This window comes from Myiozetetes cayanensis, unplaced genomic scaffold, assembly GCF_022539395.1.
Source record: "Myiozetetes cayanensis isolate MyiCay16 unplaced genomic scaffold, myiCay2020 scf7, whole genome shotgun sequence".
Classification (NCBI taxonomy): domain Eukaryota; kingdom Metazoa; phylum Chordata; class Aves; order Passeriformes; family Tyrannidae; genus Myiozetetes; species Myiozetetes cayanensis.
The window spans coordinates 28,619,277-28,631,792 of NW_026087964.1; the positions used below are offsets into that span (position 1 = coordinate 28,619,277).

At 41.1% G+C, this 12,516-nt stretch overlaps 1 protein-coding gene across 1 annotated transcript in view; it reads left to right on the forward strand.

The window, feature by feature from the left end:
* The first annotated feature begins 1,206 nt into the window (after positions 1 to 1,206).
* MTNR1A (melatonin receptor 1A) overlaps positions 1,207 to 12,516 on the forward strand; it is a 58,963-nt gene continuing 47,653 nt past the window's right edge. The window contains exon 1 of the mRNA XM_050337940.1: positions 1,207 to 1,399. Within this exon, the coding sequence (XP_050193897.1) occupies positions 1,207 to 1,399 (193 nt within the window). The remainder of the gene's footprint in view (positions 1,400 to 12,516) is intronic.

Below are 12,516 nucleotides of genomic sequence, written 5' to 3' on the forward strand. Positions count from 1 at the left end.
CCCATTATCCTGAATGGGAGAGTAATTCCCACGCCCAGTTTGCTCAGAGATTTTCAACAGTTCGAAACCACGTAAGCGAGAAGATTCAGCCAGAAGCAAATGCCAATTTTATTTTTTTAATTATTATTATTATTATTCTTTTTACCGGAGCGCCCACCGCACGAGGGGATGAAGGGATACCCCATTCACTGGGTCCTCCTCACGGCTGGGCAATGATTCCCTGTTCCCTCCGCGCTGCTTTTGGGGAACAGCGGAGCCAGACCTCACCGGGCTCGTAGGGGTGGCAAAGGGCATCCCCGCTACCTTTCTCGCTCTCTTTCCGGTGCAGCTCGTCCCCGCTGCCGAAGGGACGGGGGAGGAAGGGCTGCAGGGGATGAAGGAGGGGGTGCGGGGGCGGTGTGTATCCCCCGCCGCCCCCCTTGCTGTAACAGCACGTGGTGCTCCTGGGACGCGGGTCCTCAGACGCCCCCCCGCCCCGTCCCCCCCGCTCAGCCAGCTCGGCTTCGCGAGGAGCTTTTTATAGCAGCCCCGACACGCTCCCCGATGGGAGGTTTCTCGCCGCGCTCACGTTACCGTGCGGGTGCGATGTTAAGCGAAGGAGGGGGAGGAGGGGAAGGGAGTCCGGCGAGCGCCTAATTAAGAGCCGGCGTTAACCAGGGGAGCTAAAAATAGCGCCAGGCGCTGCAAGGCACCCAACCGCAGACAGCATCCCCCGCCGGTCCCTCTCGCGCCTGAATGGAGCGGCGCGCGCTGAATGGAGCTGCCGGGAGCATGAATGGGGAGCGGCGCGCGGCGCTGGCGGGGCGGGGCCGCGCGGGGGCGCTGCGGGGCCGCGCGGCGCGGCGCGAGCCGGCGGCGGCGCACGTGCGGGCGCGGGGGCGGTCGGTGTCACCTGGCGGCAGCGGTGGCGGCGGGCGGGGCGGGGCGGCGGCCGGCGGAGCCTATAAAAGTGTCCCGCCGCGGCACATGCACACTTTGGGGAAACTTCCCGGCTACAGCGGCCGCGGCGGCGGCGGTGGCCATGGGAGGCGCTCCCGCCAGCCCCGCTCCGCCTTAGGCGGGCAGCCTCGCGGCGGAGGGCGGCTGCGGCCAGACCCCCCGCCCCGACCTGCCCTGCCCTGCCCTGCCCTGCCCTGCCGGGAAGCAGCGCCAGCGAGCGGCTCAGCTCCACCCGTGCTCGGCTCTGCCCTGGGGGGCGGCGGCAGGATGAGACTGAACGGGAGCGAGCTGAACAGCTCCGTCCTCCCGCGGGACCCGCCGGCCGAGGGTGCCCCGCGCCGCCAGCCCTGGGTGACCTCCACTTTGGCCGCCGTCCTCATCTTCACCATCGTGGTGGACCTACTGGGCAATCTCCTGGTCGTTCTTTCCGTCTACCGCAACAAGAAGCTGCGAAACGCGGGTAAGGGGCAGCGGGGAGGCCCGGGAGACGCCGCCCGGGCTGGCGTGGGGGAATTCGGGGCCCCGGGTCGCGGAGCTGTGGCCGCTTCGTCTGCCCCTAAAACTTTCCCTGGGCGCGCAACTCCGGGGCTGGGCTCTGCTCGGATCCTCAGCCAGCGGTTATAGGCTGTGACAGATGCCAAGGGCTTCGTCTTCCTTGCCGAGTCGGTAATCGAGCGGGAAAGGGTATTTTTAGCTCCCGCCACCGAGTCGTGGTGCTATTTTTAGCTCTCGGCAGTTCCCACCTAGCAAAAGAGAATGGCAAGTAAGCCGTACTTGAGAATGAAATGTAGACACGATACCGGGGATGCTGCCGTGGCATACAGTGTGTGTCTGTGCATGCTGGATGCTATTCTTCTGATTGATTTTCTTTGAGTTACAGAAATGTCTCCAGTAACAAATGGTATGGTTGGAGCTTCAAATCAAGTAAATACATAATTATAAACATTGCAGGATTCAGACAATTCCCTCACCCTGCTTTGTTCACTTCCTACTTACTGTCTAGGTTTTGGGGGAATGGGGAATATCTAATGGAAAACAGCTTTAGGCACGTTTTTTAAAAAAGTAAAACTCTAATTTTGACAGGATAGAATCTGTGCTGGCCTATTGAGTAAATCCCTCTTAGTTCATGGATTATTGGTCAGACAGGCAGGAACTTCTTCAGATTCATTCTGCTTTATCATGTCAGACCAGCTGCTGCGCACGTGTACCAAATCTGTGCACTCTAAATCCTGTGCATCTTTCATTGAAAAAAATACAGGAGCATGCGAAGAGAGCCGCACTGTTAATGAAAGCAGAATTTCACTCCATGACAACTGGGAAGCTGCTTTTCTTTTTTTTCACAACTCAGCTCTCAGGGTCTTCATTATTACTCCACTAAGTTCATTACCTAGTGGTTTAAAATTCATCTGAGGTGGAACTTGAGCCCAGGCTTTGCTGTAAGCTAGCCTAAGAAAGATAGCTAGTATTGGAAAACTGGCAAACAATGGCATGCTTAACTTTCTAAGGTTAATTCAGGTAATTCAAATGTATTGTACATTTCAGTTTTATTTGCCACAGTGGAATGCCACACAGAAGATCAAAATGAAGAGTAACAAATTTTATTTTTTTTCTCCCTGTGGTTGCCACAGTGGTTGTAAATTCTAAAAGCTATATTTGCTTCCTGCTTTCATTGACAAAAATCTCATTCATTGGAACTGGCAGGGTTACACACTGCAATAGTGTGTAATTGAGAGGAGACTCAAACTCCGGAAGTCCAAGTCGGCACTTGACTACTCTTGTTCTCTGGGATATTTTCAGATGGAGGGAAGAGAGGGTTGAGACAGGCATATTGCTGGGGCTACACCAGGGGAAAGAGTGATATTCTTCTCCTCCTTAATTAGTAAATCTATTTACTATCTATTCAGCACTTCTGTGGGGAGTTTGCAAACAAACATGTCTGGTAGTAAGTCTGAAATAAACGTGGTACCTGTTTTTTGGAAACAACTGAATCGTTGGGCTCTATGTGTGTGCATACTTTTTGCTGTACATCTCATGTAATCCCTCTTGAAACTCAACACGTGCTCACTTGCTCACTCTTACTACATTTCTTGTTCTTGCCTTTTCTGTCATAGTGGCTGTTAAGAACTGCAGCAAACTGGCAACAGTAATCTCCTACAGCCAGGGGAATAGAGCATTCTTCTGAACATAAATTATTTGAGACTGGAACGTGAACTAGATAATGATTTACCCTCTTTAATTAAGGATTAATAAAAACAAGTAGATATTTAGTACTAGATGGTAAATAGTTCATAGTTTTTTTTTTTTAGCAACAAAATAGCAAGCTTTAAATGTTAAGTTTTTTGTGTTTTTTGTTCTTTAAAATATGGGGGTTTTAGTACATGGATAAATAGAAACTTTGGAAATAACATAATTGATAAGATTCAAGAAGGTGTGCTAAGTGTTTTTGATTAATCCTGCAAAGTCCTATGCCTGGATATAACTTTACTTATGTGAGCACCACTATTAAAGCTGGCCTTCAGTTAAGAAAGGGTTACTCAGGCAAGTAAACTTAAGACAGGACATAAGTATTTAGAAAACTCTGGCCTAATATTTGTAAGTATGAAGACTAAAGTCTCTGAAATCTTGTTTACACTAATTCAGATTATTCAGGAAGGGATTATATTGAAAATAATCTGATTTATACATACAACTAACTTGTAACTTGGTAATGTCAAAGACAGTTAGGACTTTCTGGAGAGATGTAATAAGAAAGGAAATTCTGGTTTTGCAACAGCTTATAAGTCTTGCTGGCATATTTATTGAGGAAAAAGGACACAGGATGAAAATTCCACCGGAAAAAGGTCAGGGAGGAACAGAAGATACCTCCTGAAGAAAATGTATCTCACTGAAGATTTTCTTCCCTCTTTGCAAGAGAGGACTAACAGAAATAAGGAGTATTTTAACACTTTACCAAAAAGGTGGATTTGGTGGGGGAAAACATCTTGCATCCCTATCCTACTCTCTATTGTATAAATATTTTTTGGAAGATAACTGCAAATTGAACCTGTGGACTTATGATTTTAAAAGTGCATTGGGGAATAGTAGGAAGGCCTAGAAAAACCTCCTCAACAAGTGATGTAACCTTCCTTACAGTCAGAAGGTTAGTAAAAGACACTGATCAAAGCAGAGAAGTCAGTAACTCGAAGTTTGTCTCAGCAAGCGAGGAGTGTCTGATACTACAGACTCCTTCATAGGCACAAGCATGGCTTCAGTAGATGCTCTTCTAGACACAGAAGCTGATGATGCAACTGGTAGGATCCTCTTTTATTTAATGTACTTGACTTGTAATAAGTTTCATAGTTCTGGTCTGTTTTTTCTTTTATGATGGCTTTGTAATCTAAGAGTGCCTGACACCAATTCAGTCCTGATGGGAACAGCTGCAATTTCATGCTGACCTACACGAAGACTGAATTTGGTTTATGATGTCTGTGATCTTTTAACTTTGACACAAAGTTCAAGGGAAACATTCAAGGCATAAGGATTTTAATGACTATATCTTGACAGCAGATTCATACAGCATGAACTTTAAACTGATTTCTTTAATAATTAATTTTTAAAAAGAATGAGAATAGCTCACTTTATAAAAGTTTTGTGTAAATCATCCTAAGGTGTCTCGTTTTCCATTATTAATATTCATACATCAGAAATAAGGTCATTCAACAGTTCCACCCTGAAATGATGCAGTAACTATCGTTAGGGAAGGTGGATTAAAGAACTACTGGTACTTTCAGCCATAAGTGTAGTTTTTACCTGAAAATATCAGCATTTAAATAGAGCACCTCAGAAAACCGAAGAGATCATTTAAAGTGATTTATGTGATACTACACACAAACTTAGTGATTACTGGTATCCTTATGCCTTTTTTGTTACCACCCCAAGAAAAACAATGCATCAAGAACAAGGTGAGGGAGCAGTTCTGTCTTTGACTATGGAGATTAGTTTATGAGTTGTGACATTAAAATGTCAGTTAGAATCCACCTGTCATTTTTGTGATGGTGGATTTGGGTAATAATTGCAGAACTGGACCATTCTTAAGGTCAGTGAAGAAAGCTTTCTTGAGTGCTATCACACCTCTTACTCTTCTTTCTCTTCCTTTTGAAACTGTTCTCTTGGCCTGATGGGTTGCTTTTTCCTGGGCGCTTTATGTGCTGAGGTCCAGAGGTTCCCTGACTACCCCTCCAACAGAGGCCTGTGTGGGAAGGGAGCCTCCAGCAGGCAAGAAGAGTCCCAGCAGTTGCACCCTTGCTCTTCTGTGCCTGTTCTGTCTGCTGACATCTGACAGGGCTTGGGATAATACAGGGACTGGTGCCAGGCTGGTAACTGCCACCTACCACATCAGGGCAGAAAGCTGCATTCACCCTTCTCACCTATGTTCTGTGCTAGGTGTATTTGGGGTTCTATACTTTTTCTATGTCTTTGGCCCAAATGTTTTTTTGCTAAAACTCTTCGTTTTGTTAATAGTAAGGAAAGCAGAGAGGATGTTTGATATTGCTGAGGCCTCAGGGCCCTAGAGTAGCAAGATGCAGTTAATTTCACTAGGACTGCACACATGCTTAAACCTATGTATGTGTGGTAACTACTTTTCTGAATGAGATGGCAGTGAAAAAGGAAAAACTCCCAATGTTTGTATGCTCAATCTGCCTCACCTCTTTTAAGTCCAAGAGTTCTAGACACTCTGTGAGTGCAAACAAGAATAATAAACTCAAGAGTAATCTCCAAGATCAGTGAAGTTACTTTTGAAAGAACTAAGGAACACAGCTACTTTTTTTTTTTTTTTTTTTTAATCCAGTCTTTGCTAAATAAAACAACCATTAACCATTGCAGGATTGAGGATGGGAATCTATCAAAAAAGAATTTCATTTTGGAGGCTTTTCAAACAGGTCCTGGGTTTCAGTTTGAGCAGTGTAAGAATCCAGTTGAAGAGTGTTCTTCTCTTAGTACACTTTCTAAAATGTAAATTGGAGCTATCTTTTGATAGTCAGATTGGAGATATCATCAGATACTTTTCAGAAAAGTATTGTTCTTGATGATGTTTTGTTTTTTAATTTTAAAATTACAATGTTAAATGCTATAGTAAAGATTGTTTTATCTAATAAATAAAACTCCTGTTGTGAATTCAGACTAATGGAGTCATTCTTTTTGTCACAGGTGATCCTTGGACTTCATTTTTGTGCCGAGAGACTGGGTAGCCCGACAAATACTTGACTCAAGGAAAAGAACTTGTAGAAGATCAAGTTGTAGCACAAATTCAGGGTTCTGATAAAAACTGAGATGTTGATGGCAATGAACATTATTTCAGAAATTAATAAGTTCCAGTATTAAAAATGGTAAGCTGTTTGGGAGAAGGGAAAATGTCTGGTGGAGATGCTGAACTTTGCCAACTGTTGAAAAGAACTGAGCATAAAAGTACAGTTTCAATAAAGTTGTTCCACAGATTGGTTTTGATTGAATACTTTACTGAATCAAGAGTTTACTTCAAAGACTTGTTTACATGGTGACCAAAGGTAGAGATGATTATTTCAAATAATTAATAATTTATTCTTACTAATGTGTCTGTAAAACTCAGATATTGATTCCCTGTGCAAGATTCTGCATTTTGAAGTATTTAGAGGCATTTCTTTTTCTAGTTGTCTGCTGCCAGCGGGCAATGGTACTGATATGTTCTGCTATTTGCTGTCTCTTTCAGGTTATGTTTTTGAGGGGTTCTCCCTTTTCTCATTAGGGTTTTTTTTTTTGCATCTTTAATATTTTCATTAGCAATTTCTGAGCTGCTTCCACTCTTACCTCTTTTTTCTATTTCTTTTTACACTATCCACTCTTCTGTCATGTTATAACATAGATGTCTTTTTAGGGTAAGACATCATCACCAAGTCTAGGTTAGTGACAGAAAATACTACCAAGAATAGGCATCCACTGCTGATTTGACAATGTCTGTTCTGTTTCTACAGTGAGGCTTGCTTTCCTAGGGCAATAAAAACATTGCAGTGTCAATTCAATACTATGCATCACAGTTTGGTTTTGCAACCTCAATAATAACTTGTCACCCTTGTTGTTGGCAGTTTTTCTTCTAGTCACATCTATGTGCTGCCTCAAATCCCACTTTTTCCGCTCCTGAGAAACAATTACCAACCTCTGTTTCAGAAGGACAGGTGTTACTCCGAATTCTCTAGGACAACAAACCACAATTTTTTAAGAAAGCAAACAGTGTTTGCTTCCTTAATGAACAAATAAACATGTATTTAACATGTATAGTCAGGTAATCCTTGGGACTGTAATACAAATAGTACTACTAAACAAGTATTCTTTCAAAATCTAGCCCTCATGAAGTCACACAGATGGACAATATTACAGTTCAGTGGGATAATCAAGGCTCATACCTAAATGACAGAATAAAGGTTTGATTATCCTATTTCTTTAGGATTGGATGAAACATACAAAGAAAACCTTACCAGTGCCCTTAAATTCAGATGACAAACATGCTGTGACCTTCTTACTCTGTTCTTTTTCTCAGGTAGAACAGAAACTGAGGGTAATCAATAAATCTATTTACAACACTTAGATAGCGACTTTTGTAGCTTCTAAATAGCTTTGTGGTAATAACTGACCACTATGAGTAAAAAGTTTCACGTTCTGCTGTTCTTTTTTTAATGACATTTATCCATAAAGAGGAGGCAAACTTATACCCCTTCCCTTGCTCCAGAAGTAAAAGACTCAGCTCATTCTTTTCATTTTACAAATGATCTAGTATAGTAGCAGGTCATATAGTTACATATGATTTTTGGAGAAGAGGTATTAGATTACTGATGATCATAAAAATGCAACTCTAGATTATCTCAGAGTCTCTCCTTGAGTTTGGGACTTGAACTCTGTTGTCTGGGTTTTGGGCAGGGTGGTGGATTGGGTTTTCTTGATTGTGGAGGATTCCTCATCTTTTCCATTGCTAGAGTTCCAAGAAAGTCTTTCAATGATTCACTTCTCTACCCTAACTCCTAAAGACCCCTATTCTCTAAAATAAGAGAGAAAACAGAAGCAGCCTATTTCAAACCCTTCTGTGTGACCAAGCACTTTTTTTTTGGGGGTGCAAATGCAAGACTAGCAAAACTACGTTGCCTTGAGGGAGAGGTTATCAAGCAGAGGTACTCTGAGAGGTCAGCTCCATGCTTGGTATTGTTTGAGGTGAATCAGTAACATTACTTTTTTTAGTCAGCTAGTTCAGCTGCACTCAAGTATGAACCTACTGCAGTTACAGTGCAAATGTTACAGTGTTATTTAGCCAGGCAAGATGGCCAGCTCCATGCGTTGGACCAAAGTGATGCAATGGGAATGAGTACAGGGATCAGTTTTGAAAATTGGTACCCAGTCACAGCACGCAGAACTTGCCACCAGCTACCTATCTTTGTGTCCTGGAGAAAAATCATGAATATCCTTTTCAGTAGTGGCTATGGGGTTTATTTTATGTTTCTGTTTTTCAGACTAAGTGATGAACAGTTTTCTTTCTACTCCTTAGTCTTACTTGATTTTTAAGGACACATTCATCTCCCTGTCTGTGTTTGGGAGAAAAGAAGCAGTTTCATTTTTGTAGATGATAGTATTCCTAGGCTGATACAGTTACGGTGTGATATTTTTATGTTAGGGTTACTAAAACAAAGGTACTTCTTTACATTAATTTTCCTCGTTAACAGCCACTATTTGCTTCTTCAGTTTGACATCACATCACTTATAAAATGAAGAATTTTTATTCTCCTTCAGTACTCTTTGGGTATTTTTTAGGTAACATCATCCACAGGCTTATTTTGAGACGGGATATTATTGAAAATATGGGGCTTGGATATTATGAAGAGTCAGTTTCCATAAAGGCAAATGAATCATTTACTTCCAGTAGCATTTTTGTTTCATTTTGGATGAAGAATTAATGGTCTCTAAATAAAAAAAAGTTTGTGTGTTTTACATTAATATGCTCTGTCTTAATTATATTAATTATTTACATTAAAGATATGTCTCCAGATTATCTCTGACCGTGTAATGCTGAAGTCTACATTCTGTAATTTGAGTAGTGCAATGTACTGTAATGCCTGTGACTAATATGCAGGTTCACATAATTTTAACTTACATTTCAAAACTTAGGTTCTTCCCCACATTCCTATTTGATATTACATGTCTGAACCTTCCCTAAATTTCTGTCACTGAATTAATTCTCACTTAGAACACAGGATTGAAAAGGACCTTTTCAATCATTAAATTGAATTTCTAGGTGTTGTAGGTGTTTGTAGAATTGCCTTTCTCTATTCCAACTGAAGAAGATTGTTGAGACACTGGAACAGGTTTCTCAGCAAGGTTGTGGATGGCCCATCCCTGAAAGTGTTCAAGGCCGGGTTGGATGGAGCTTTGAACAGCCTGGTGTAGTGCAAGGTGTCCCTGCCCATGGTAGAGGGTTGGAACTAGGTGAGCTTTAAAGTCCCTTCCAACCCAAACCATTCTATGGTTCTCATTGCCTAAATGTATTTTCTGTCAGTTTTATGTGCTTTTGCCATTGTACCAATATTACACAGCATTACTTAACAGCTCTCTGTTCTTGTAATAAGAATAAAAACATCACCTTTTGGTTGTCATTTTGCTAGTCAAAGAAAGGTTGATAGCAAAATCTATTAGTCCTTTTACCCAATAACTTTTCCTCTTTTGCAAAAGAGCAACCACCTCCAGGAGTATGCTTGATCTCTGGAAACACCTTCCCTAAAAGCGAAATCATGGTTTTACTGAAATCAATAGTAAATCTTTTTCCAAGGTCAGCGTTTGTCTCCCTTCACTTTTTCTGCCTTCAGTACTTGCTACTGAGTAAGAAGGCTGCTCTGCTGCTAACAACCTTAAACCTCAAGTGTGGTAAGTAGAGAAATCTAACATAACTCTGGAGTCAGAACAGGATTTTTATTGGATCACCAATATCCTTGCAAAAAAGCTGATTACAGATCAGGATCAGAAGTGCCTGACCTGTATATCGTGAGGTGGGTGCATTATGAGAAGCCACTTAGAATTTCATGTATAGTAGGTATGCAAGCTATTAATTCTGAAAACTGATGCTTCAAGGACACACCTGGGAATAAAGAAAACACAGGAGACCATCAGTGGTGGTTACTTGAATGCTGTCCTTTGTGGGGTTACAAATGAAAATTATGTTACTTAGGTCAAGGACAGTTTGCTTGTACTGGAGTTGTTTGGTCAGATCACATAAGTATATCCTTGATATTTTTGTCTTCTTCTTTTCTCTAGGAACTGGCAGTTCTTTAATATGTCCGTTAGGCAGAAAAAAATCTCAGAATTGGGGTTTTGCTGCTGTAGCCTCATTGTAGAGATTGTCTGGTGGTTCTGTTGCAGATTACGTCATCATATATATGTATGAATTTCCTTTGGAAATTTATCAATCCAACTATCTGTGACCACTAATTTTTCAGCTCTCCTTTTGTTGTTTGTTTTTTCATTTTTTTTTCTTGTCTAAAGAACTGTATTGTTGATAATCACTGCAGTGCTTATAAATCCATCTTATTCTCCATTTCTGATGATGTAACACATTCCAACACCTGTCGCTAAGGATTTTCTTAGCACTCGCTGTGTCTTGTTTTGGCTATGTACAGAAGCACACTTATATTAAAGCATGTGTAAATCCTACTGGTTTTTACCACGTTGCAGAAGTTATTCAAACCAAAGGTTGTTTCATTTTGTATATAGTTTAGGTTCATGAATTTACAGATACAGATACATCCATAAACATTTCCTCTAACTAAGTATTTTTGCAGAATGCACCTTTTCATTTAACTTTTTTTCCCCTAATACAGCATCCACTGGCACTTGTTACTCATAGTTTTGTATATTGCTTGTGAATATAGACATTTTTTTGAAATTAGGATCTCTCATCTGGAAAAGAACAATATTCAGCATGCCTGATGGGAAGGAAGTACAGTAGTCTTTTCCTACCTTTTGTCCACTTAGGCAGAGATGGTGGCTTTAGTCCTTAGGATAAATTAGAACAGTTTCATTGTTTTTTGTAATTCATGCTTATGAGGCAGTTGTATTGGTCTCACGTAAATAAAATTTTCATTGGCCAAACTCATTCTAACCGTTTGGGATGCAAATGCTCAGGACTACAGAGTTAACATAGTAATCTTCATCAAGCTGGGTAAAAGAGCTTTATGTGTCCTCTCTGTATTGGTAAGTATGGGGAAGATGGCATTTGTGTCATAGCATATATTAAATACCTAATGTAGAGCTAAAAATGCAGTCAGATTTTCTTGCTCTTGCAGCAAAGGTTTTTGATCTTTTTTTTTGGCAAATAATTGGACATCTCTTTTGCATCTTCTCTTACAAATTCGTCTACATACTACTGGTTTTTTGCAGCTCTTACGATTCCTTTTTCTCTTGTTCATTTGGTGCATGCCACTACTGGGAATGTCTGCAGTGCCTGGTAGTACTGTCAGCTATGAACATTTTGTTGATTGGTGGAAAACTGCCTTGATTTTCGTGATTTTTATGGCATAACACTTGTCTTGTTCATAGACACTCTTGTTTACCTAACATACCCACTTTTCTTCAAATACTTTTTTGGATGTTGCTTCTGCTCATATAATATTTCTTTTTCTTTGGACAATCCATACCCATTGGGCATGATGGCATAAAGATGACCACTCCTGTATTGAACAGTAACTTTGTACTATCCTTGCTAAATTGTTTGTTGCTGAAATTTTTGGTTTGTTTTTTTCCTTACATTTTTCCACTGAGGGTAGATCTGTCAGGTTTTGTCTAAAAGGCTCTTGTTTAAGAGTTGTTATTGACATGGGTCTCTCCCTTATGGGATCCATTGCACATTCGGTGAAAACTGGTTTTTTATTCACTCTCTAATAATAGAATGCTGAGATGCTGCACTGTTCTTAGGGGCATTATGAACACTAGCATTTTAAAGGAAGATTGAGTGCTGCTTTTGTAATTATTCCTGGTAAGAATTTCTAATGCATACTTGGTAACAATCTAGGTGAAATTATACAACTGTGCAAAACTTGCACTTAACACCTTGTTAATACTGCTTGCAGCAAACATTATCTGCAGTGTGACCTAAAGATGTGACTGAATGTGGCAAGCATGTACATGCAGAAATACAAATGGGAAAAAAATGAAGCAAACAAGATAAATTTAAGCAACCTAGTGGGCGTAGAATTTGCAATCTGCTTGTTATTGGTAGTTGTTTTGTACTGGGGTATCCGTTTGTCACAATAGTGATGCATTCCTTCATTGCAAGCTTTTCAAATGGGTTTTCTCTTTTACTTTCCTCAAGCTATTGCAGTGACAGGGCTTTGCTACCAGAATTCTTCCTGGAGTACACCTGCCTGAGCACATCTTTGTAGTGCAGACATAACTTCATAGACTACCACCAAAGCAGTGAATTGATTTGTAAGATCTTTTGCATACATTCAGGTATTAGTATTGTCTCCTGTCCCCATATTTACTTAGAAGACTTTCTTGATCAGATTCAGTTTTCACAGAGATTTCATCTGT